This window comes from Cyprinodon variegatus, unplaced genomic scaffold (assembly GCF_000732505.1).
Source record: "Cyprinodon variegatus isolate N-32 unplaced genomic scaffold, C_variegatus-1.0 Scaffold701, whole genome shotgun sequence".
In the NCBI taxonomy this organism is placed as follows: Eukaryota; Metazoa; Chordata; class Actinopteri; order Cyprinodontiformes; family Cyprinodontidae; genus Cyprinodon; species Cyprinodon variegatus.
In genome coordinates this window covers 417,571-427,349 of record NW_015151154.1, presented here as the reverse complement: position 1 = coordinate 427,349, position 9,779 = coordinate 417,571, and the positions used below count along the sequence as shown (strand labels likewise).

The 9,779-nt window shown below is 37.6% G+C and overlaps 1 protein-coding gene across 2 annotated transcripts; it reads left to right on the top strand.

Moving 5' to 3' along the window:
* The first annotated feature begins 2,830 nt into the window (after positions 1 to 2,830).
* On the top strand, positions 2,831 to 9,421 carry anp32a (acidic nuclear phosphoprotein 32 family member A). Of its 2 annotated transcripts, XM_015394638.1 has the most exons (8): positions 2,831 to 3,008; positions 4,989 to 5,138; positions 5,236 to 5,358; positions 6,382 to 6,580; positions 6,667 to 6,776; positions 6,863 to 6,917; positions 8,133 to 8,144; positions 8,987 to 9,421. In XM_015394638.1, exons 1-8 carry the CDS (start codon positions 2,955 to 2,957, stop codon positions 9,178 to 9,180), a joined length of 897 nt encoding a protein of 298 aa, XP_015250124.1. In that variant the 5' UTR covers positions 2,831 to 2,954; the 3' UTR covers positions 9,181 to 9,421. The 2 variants fall into 2 exon arrangements, with proteins under 2 accessions (XP_015250124.1, XP_015250123.1); XM_015394637.1 differs by lacking the exon at positions 8,987 to 9,421 and having other exon boundaries at positions 8,133 to 8,810.
* The last annotated feature ends 358 nt before the right edge of the window (positions 9,422 to 9,779 follow it).

Sequence of the window (9,779 nt, the reverse complement as noted above, 5' to 3'; positions counted from 1 at the left end):
ATTAGAGTTAAACAGTCTGATGGCAGCGAGGAAAAAGCTGCTGCAGAAACTGCAAAACAGTTTTATTGTAACTCTGCTGAGTGAAATAGAGTGAAATTGGGAAACACTGAGATAATTGTGATCTGGAAGAACTAAATCACATGCTTGCTGTTTCCAGTGTTGATTCCCAGAAGCACAGTTTTCTAGTTCCATACTGGCTGATTCTGAATTTTGATGTGTTGTGATTTGTTTGTAGATATTTCTCCTTCATAAATATTAGTGTGCTATTATGTAATGGTTCTTTAATTCTCAAAGCTCCTGAATGTACCCAGCAACGTTGTTCAGGCCAGTAGGGAAATGACTCCTAAGGATATAACTTTAAATGATGTATTTATAGCTGCTCTAAGATGACATTTAGTTTGTTGGCTTGCTCGCAAACTATAAACATTGATATAGTTAAATTTACTACATTGAAGAAAGAAATCTTCTTTAAAGTAAAAATGTAGATAAGATTTCTCTTCTGCTTGAGAGGAAACCGCGGCAGACCAAGCCAGATGAAAGTGCGCATTCAGCTCGGCAAAGAACTCATGCTCTTTCTCAACACTGAAGTCCTCAGACATTTTTCTTTCGTTGTTTCTTTCTTTGCACAGGTAAACAGCACATTTCTTCTTCTACGCTTGCATTATCGGCAGAGCAGACGCTGAATGCGGACGTTCATCTGGTTTGGTCTGCCGGCTTCCGTAGCGTTGTGAACGCGCAGGCGCGCGCTTTCAGGAAATCTTATACACTACTGTTTATGCTCTAAAAACATTCTAAATGACTTCGTTTTGAGTAAATTATGGACGCTACCCACTCAGGACACTTGGAATACATTGGACGAGCAGTATGGAGGAATATTGACACGTTTTTTGTGGACTTTTATGGACCTTTCTGCCTCGAGCACCATAGACCTCCATTATTTGAATGTCAGCAGACAGCAAGAAGCCTCCCAGATCTCCTGATGCATTTGAGATATCAAAAAAGTACTCCAGAGTGTTGTTCAGCATGGGGGTGAGTAGAAAATGAAGGCTAATCATGTTTTGGGTGTACTATTCCTTTAACCCCCCCTGAAAAAAACACACCAAAAAAAAACAAAAAACAAAAAAAAACAGGCTGCACTAATGCAGCTATTTATTCAGGGTTATGGGATGACTTTTCTGTTTGATATTCATTTTAAGTTTTATTTTTTGTCTCAAATTTCCTAAAAAGAAATAATTTTTCATATTTTATTAGTGATCATTAAAACGAAAAGAGATACAAGCAAATGACAAATATAACTTAGTAATCAATCAATACACAAGTCTTACCATATTTTAATTACAGAAATAAATTAGCTTCAAAGAATTGCACCTGAAGTGCATATTTTCAGTTTCTTTATCTGCCTAGACACAGATATGGTCCTGAATTTTTTAATGTCTGGGTTAAACCAAGGTTGTCAATTTCTACCCAACAGTTCTCATTCAGTTGGAAATTCAAGTCTAAAGCTTAAAATAACATTGAAATTTGCTACGATGTGCATTTTATGGTTTACACAATAGGATAAAAACACGCCATTTTAATAAATATAGTTAAAATGTTTTTGACGGCTTAAAGCCAATGACCAAATCATGTGATTTGTGTAACATTTAAAGACAGAAAACATGTGGAAAAGGAAAGTATTTAGGATAAAAAGCTACTTAGCATATGTCAAAAGGTGTTATGGGCTTGCTAAAAACTTCTGAGTTGTTTTCCTGAAAAGTAGACATGCTGTTAAAGGAAAAAAAAAATGTGTTTGATAAAGCCATGTAATCTCTAACAGCAGATGGCAGGATTTGCATATCGGCCCTCTGCTGCCCTCTTGTGGAGTAATACTGCACAGCATCAACGTGGCTTGATTTTTATTTTAACCAGTTATAAGTGTGGGACAAAAAAAAAATCATATCACCTGAATAGATTTACTTTAGAGTTTTCACAAATGTCACAAATAGAAATAAAATAAAAAATAATGTGTTATATTGGATCCAAATTAGTGGCTGTCAACACAACTAAGTTAAAACTTTTTAACTCAGCCAATATAGAACTAGTTTTACTCTGGTTATATATTTCATTAGATGTTTCCTTCACTTTCCTTACCCTTTTGGAAATTTATGAACACTTTGATATTTAAATATGTAATAAACTGCATAAAATATTTAATGTACCTATTCAAAATGTTAAACATTTAAAACAAATGACCAACAGCGATGTCTAAAAATAATAAAAAAAATATATATTTGAATGCTATTATTTTTCCATATTAAATTTATTTGATTAAAAGTCAATGTAATAGATGTATGTAATGCAATGTAAAAAAAATAAATTGTTCATATGGTTCCTACTTAGAGCAACATCAAGTTGAAAAACAAACAGTACATGTATGTCTAATACTTTCTTTTTTGTTTGTTCCTTTGTTTCCTGTTTACTAATTCCATAACTGTATTCAGGCCTTTTTTTTTATTATTCTAATTTCGTATTTTCATCTTTGACAGTCAAACGTCTAATAAGCAGGTGGGGTATTTAACAAGATATATGCAAATGAACATCTTTATACATAATCAGCAGACTTAACACAAAGTGTTGTTTTGCAGGTTTATTAGACACTGATGGATACATACAATACAATTATATTTTCAGCATTTCTATTTCTATGTAAACTTTGGTTAACAAACAACCAAACTTCACAACAAAACCCCACCCAGTTGTATAAGAGCGCCATGATTGGACCGTACGTCTGTAAATCCCGTCCCTCTTCAAGCGGCTCTTCCTATTGGCTGACGGTGACGACAATCCCGAAACGTGCTTCCGCCCACCGAGCGGATCAAGTTTGAATGAACAGCAGCAGCCAGCTCCTGAGGTGCTAGTTGCATTTGCAGTAATTATTAAAAGTGTGTATCGTATCCTCTGAGTGCCGATCAAGGATGGACATGAAGAAAAGAATTCACCTGGAGCTGCGGAACCGCACTCCGTCAGATGTAAGTTGGCCGCGCATCTCTCCCACTGTGATGTTTTCACGCTGCCTTAATGGAGAATATTTGGTGTGATGTCTTGGCGTGGGGAGGGAGGGGGGGATACAAAGTTTCATCCAAGTTAAAAGATGATGGAGGCGTAGGGGTCACATTGTTGCTTGGAGCTTCGTGTTTACACTCTGCTGCTTCCAACTTTCTGCGCCGCTCCAACATTTTCAGGATGCAGCTCAGTTTTTGATAAACACGGCGAGGAGCCATATTTCTAACTTTACATCTACGAACCCTGTTTTGGTTAACATTCTGTATTATTCTCATGCACTGACTGTTTAACGTGTTATCCGTAAACAGTCCTGCATCTGAATATTTTAGATCGTGCATTTCGCGGGCTGCGGATGTGCATTACTGGAAGTCATGGAATTATCTAAGGATGCGTGAAGACTGTAACCTTTAGTGATTATTATATAGCCGAAACCGCCCATGTTATTTCTGCATGGACTGCATTAGAACGTTGAGCTTACGCTGTGTGAGCCTGCAGCGCGTGCAGCCTCCGCTGGAGCCTCAACAGTGCGCACAGATGGCTGAAAGTAACGCGCTGTTGGTACCCGGACCTTCAGCAACCGCCAAACTGGGCGAACACAGGCCGGGTGAAACACAAACACGCCCGGGGACGGTGTGAACCTCATTCCGACCTTTTATTGGGGGCAAGCAGCCGAAATTAGGTTCTCCAGCAGCGTTGTTATTGTTGCTCCAGTTTTCCAGAACTAGGACAAGCCGCCATTTTACCTAGAAACAAAGGCATTTCGAAACACACTGAAACTCCGTCCTTTCGACACGAACGACGAACGGTTTATCATACCTTCCTCTTATTAGTGGTATACACTCGTTGTTAGTCCCGACCGACAATGCTTTAGGTGAAGCAACAATGAAACGTTTGCCTGGCGGATATCTAATCGGCTTTAGCGGCCCCTCCTACTCACGAATGACCCTGTGCACGACTCGTAGGTGCTCCGCTCCCACTGCTTTTTGTTCGCTAAAGGCGCTTCTGCGACGCTTGGAAACCAAATACGCGGTTTTTAATGTACCACTGCTCAGCCAACGATTCATAAAGTAACACCAGACGCAATTCTTGCTTTTCTTTCGTAAAAAGATATACAAATGTATTATTATTTACGTAACGATAGAGGAGCCAAGCTATCGCGATATTTAGAACGGTGAGATTTGCACTGACCGCTGCATGTTAGGTGGACAGAGACGTTCAGGGTCCAAATTAAATGTCAGATAACGGCACACCTGGGACCGTGTACATGTTTTTTTTTCTTTTTATATCAAAAGGTCAAATAAAGTAAACTTGATTGTAATAGAACAGTTTCTACTATAATTGTGTCCAATTGTGTCCTCGGCCAAATGTAGCCACACCCCTGTTTATCTTTCCTTTCCACTACCATGATGGTACTTTATCATCTTTGTGACAGAGCTTTGCATTTGCTCACCATCCCATTTAAATTAAGGCTAGTTCTGGTAAATCTTACTCAAAAAACATGCTCTAAAAAACAACACATACTGGCACTTAATAAATGTGAGGATAATAATATGAATAAAGATTGTGGTCATTAAGGTTATTTTACCCTTATTTTAAGGGTAAAAATACTCAATCCAATAGGCAAACTATATCATTTACCTACTCAAATTAATGGTAAATACACTTAATTTAAGACATTTTTTACTTGTTTCTAGATTGTGTTCCTGTGGGGAAGTTTCTCATATCTACATGTATTACTGTTTTTCATTCTAATTGCATTAGAATAAATTGTCTAAAACCAGTTGCAAAAGGTAAAGTTAGACATATTCTTTTATAAAACATTTATTTAGTCTCTCTGTTTCTACCATTACCAAGTATACTTGAAATACTTTGTCCTCTGTACTTAATTTTTTTGCACATTTGATTCAGGTTTTATAACGTATGCCAACCTGTGTGTTGTGTTGCAGGTCAAAGAACTTGTGCTGGACAACTGTCGCTCAAATGAAGGCAAGATTGAAGGCCTAACAGATGAGTTCGAGGAGCTGGAATTTCTAAGCACAATCAATGTTGGTCTGACGACAGTTGCCCACCTGCCAAAGCTAAAGAAACTCAAAAAGGTGGGAGATTTTTTTTATTTATTTCTTAATTAAACCACTGTAAAGCATCAGACTGCAGTAGTTTTGCATAGTTTGATGGTTTCTATTTGGCCAATAGCTTGAACTCAGCGATAACCGGATCTCAGGAGGGCTAGAAGTTCTGGCGGATAAGTGTCCGAACCTCACACATCTGAACCTCAGCGGCAACAAGATCAAAGACCTCAGCACAATAGAACCATTGGTGAGTTATTCTATCATATTTTTCCCCCCCAAAAAAACTATAACATCTATTTCCTTCAATATTACAATTTCTTTTATGTGAGAATAGTTAAAAAAATGAAAGTACTATAATATTCATAATACATTTAAGTATTATACTACAAACTGACCAAAAGAAAGAAAAAAGTAAGCGTATTGCCCTGAATTCGAAGACGTAATTATGATGATCTGCTGAAGGAATAAGTATCTATGCTCTTAAAATATAAACTGATACTGATATTGAACTGATACAACGTTAGTATGGATCGTACCAGCTTCTGTTACTTTTTTTATACTGTAGAATTTTAGAAACGGCTTGACCTTCGCAGCATCTGCTGCAGACCCAGCAGATTCTGCAACTGCTTTTTTCCCACTGCCATCAGATGGCTGAACTGTTGAAAAAACTCTTAATCAAGATAACACCAAACCCTAAAGAACTCAACTAAAAAAATTTTACTGCATTTTTGCTCCATATATATATTTGTTGTTGCACTGCTCAGAATTTCCATATCAATGCGTTTGGCACCATGTTTTTCCTCCCACACTTTTTACATTCGATCATTTCTGCACCTTATGAAATGGAAATGTTAATTTCACTGCTAAGCTGCTTCTTGTTTGCTGTCTGAAAGCTGTGCAAATAAAATTTTGTTTTTTATGCACTCTGTGTATACAAAATGACAATAAAAGTCTGCTTAAGTCTAATCAAGTAATATCCATAAGACCCGGAACAAAAGTCAACAACAAAAGTTGTGAAAACAACTGAGCCATGTGAAATTATTCAATGACTTACAGACATTTTTAACAGAAATAGGGTTTTTCTATTAGCATGAAAATATCAGAAATGCAGGCTGATAAATATATTATTTTTTTGGGCTAATATCAGACCAATATCTGACATTATTATTGGGACATCCCTATTTTAAAGGACATAGAACCCAGCAATTGTTGTAAATGGGATTTTCAGCTTGCTGAACTGTTAATTAAATATTCTATTTTCTGTTGGCAGAAAGAATTGGGGTCCCTGAAAAGTCTAGATCTGTTTAACTGTGAAGTAACAAATCTGAACGAGTACAGAGACAACGTGTTCAAGCTCCTACCGCAGCTCACGTACCTGGACGGCTACGACAAAGACGACAAAGAGGCTCCTGACTCCGACGCTGAGGTTTACGCTGAGGGCTTGGATGATGAAGAGGAAGATGAAGATGGTAGGTGTGAAGCTGCATAAGTGCCCTCTAAGGTTTTAAGTTAAACTTGAACATTTGGGTAATGAGCTGCATTTACCCACATGTAGATGAGGAAGAGTACGATGAAGACGCTCCGCCTGGAGACGAGGATGATGAAGAAGGAGAGGATGATGAAGAGGAGAATGAAGAAGAGGAGGAAGAGGACCTGAGTGGGGAGGTTGGCAACAATAATTACAATTTTTATTCTGTGTATAATATTTTGATGAAATCACCCTGATCTTTCACTCTCATCTTTCAATGAAGGAAGAAGAAGAGGAGGACTTGAATGACAAAGAGGTGTACGATGAAGACGATGAAGGTGAGTAATGATGGTGGCAGTCGATAAACCTCAATCAACCCCATGGATTCATTTAGAAGCTATTCTCTGTGCATGTTCCACTACAACTTCGTACTTTGGGGAAAATGTTTTTGCACTGCTTTGGTTTTTTGAGAACAAACAGGACAGAGTTTCGAAAATCTTTCTTCCTAAATATTTCTGTTAATGTCAACAGAAGAAGTATTTCTAGCTAAAATAAAGTTAAAATACCCAGCCTATGGAAGTGGAGTAAAATGTTAACATTTGGAAGGTTCATGTGAGTATATTGGAGTTATTACAAATGTGTGATGAGATTGTTAGTATGGAAATGCCCACTGTTCTATGGCAGTAGGGTTTTGCATCAGCAGAAGTGCCCCCCTCCCTTCTGCAGATTTCTTGTGACATTAGAGGTATTGCGGAGGATTTTTCTGAATTTTTGAATAGACCCACGCTCTCCACTTTAAAAAAAGACACAGAAAGCCTATTGAACTTGTGTGAGAGCATGCGCGGCCCATTTCTCCTTGTGCATGCTCTGTTTAAAAGCTCATACAAGCTTACTGTGTCTGAATGTCCACCCTAACCCCTCAATCACTATATAGAGCTTGGACTATATAGTGAACTCGGATAACTGACTGTTCAGATAGATAATCACACTATCGGGTAGTGACAGCCAATGGCAACAGCGGCCCGCTGTAACAGCAAATCCCATATTGCCTTGCAAGGAGAGCTCTCTGTGCAAAGCATTCTGGGATACATCTGCCTCTTCTGAGGCCTTTCTTTCCTTCCCATACACTTCCCAGACACTTTTTCCTCTTACGACCCTCGGCCATTTTCAAAGAACCGCGGTGAGAAAGGTGGGCTTCAATGACTGTCTGAAACTGTAGCTCACCACAGATAGATGCCTGGAAGGGCCCATGTGCAAAAAAAGATGGCTAACGGGACGAGCACTTAGGGCGGTCTTACGTAAACATATCACCAGAATGATTGACAGTTAGGAGGACCACTTATTTAGATGAATCTCTATACCTTTTAAAGTTACTGCTCTGAATGTCTGGTGGTTTTGGGAACTGCCGGCTAATAAACCGCTCTGTTCATTAATGCTAGCTCTGATGTCAACATTAAAACCTGCTATGAATTTAATGCAATGTATTCAGAAAGTATTAGTGGTTTGTTTTATGTTTGTCTTATTATGAAAGCCAATTTTTTTTGTTTTTGCAGAAGAAGAGCGAGGTCAGAAGAGAAAACGGGAACAGGATGAAGAAGGGGAGGATGATGAAGATGACTGAGAGTCTGACGGAAGCTAAATTGTGATCCGTTTTAAACTTGTATCTTCTGGTCACTTCCTTACAAACCCACAAATATTTTCCCTTGGTTTAATATTGCAGTATGAGTGTTTTGCTTTGTTTGTTTTGTTTATCTGATTATTGGCCAGTCAGGTTGACGGGGTGACTCCCCGTTCCTCTTATAACCCCCATGCTCCAGTCTTTACAGTCCACTTTTACCCACTTTGTGGACAACTGTTTTGTAATATTAAATAATAGCAGAGAGAAAATCTTTTTGAAAAGGAAAACCATTTTGTTTTCTCACCATTTGTGTAAAACAAGATAGAGATTAGTTATGCATTTTAAAAAGCTCCCCCTTCAAAAACAAAATTGAAAAAAAAAAGAATGCATGTCTTTTACATTTTAAAGTCAACAACTGGATTTCATGTATGGCTGTTCTCTCCTCGTCCTAGATTTATTGTTTTGCATCATCATTTTTTTTTTGTCCTTATAATGTAAGTTATGTATTTGTAGTGTCACCAGTAAGCCAATACTCTCTGCTGTCCTGGTCTGAAACCTTTTGTCTGAACATGCACAGTGTGACCCTGGCAGGGCTTTTTTTAAATGAAAAAAACAAAAACAAAAAAACAACAAATTATGGCACCAACATGTCTGCCTTTGTCAAAGCCGCTTCTCCTCCTGAATCCCTCAGCTTTGATAGTTCGGAAATTACGTGTTCTTGTAAATAATGACCAAATCTATTTTTTTGTATTCTCTTTGACGACGGCAGACATTGAACAGACAACTGAGTTAAAACTATGAATTGTAATAAGAACTTAAATATGTATGCTGCTTTATCTAAAATACGCAGTGTGAAATTTCTTGGATTTGAACTTTGTATGCATAATCTTTCCATGAAAAGACAATGTTTGACATCAGAACCTTTTTGCTTTTTATTTCATTGGTTATGTTTTAGTACTCAAAGACGACCATGTTTGAGCTGATGGCGGTAGTATAGAGAAGTAATTGGTGTTAATTGAAAGCTACAATTGCACTCTGTATGCATTTAAATGTTATTTCAAAGTGTATAAATATTGGAACACCGTAAATGATTTGGACTTTGTTTGCTCTTGCAAATGCAATGGTCAGATTGGCCTACCTCTGAAATATTTCATTCAGATAAAATCAGTGTCTTCAAATTTAGTTTCTTTTCTCTCCCACTCACTTCAATAAATCCTTTTTATATAATTTGTCTGTAGTTTGTGCTTATTTTTACACACTAAAACTGCAGAATCTGAATGCTGTTCCTAAAGTCCAAAAATATGAAATATGCTCTCAGAATAACCCAGGTCTTCAAGGATGCATGCTGTTTACTCAGTGCAACCTTAAAGTCTAGCACAACCTGCTTTTTCATAATTGTTGCATTCTAGAGCAGTGAATCTGTTATGAAGACAAAGTTTATTACAGACACCCACTAAAATAAATTGATCTTCACCTGTTTATTAAATTAAATCTTCCATACAGTAATTACAGTGAGGAAAATAAGCATTTGACCACCCTGCTCCTTTGCAAGTTGTCCCACTTCATGGAGGCGCCTAAAATT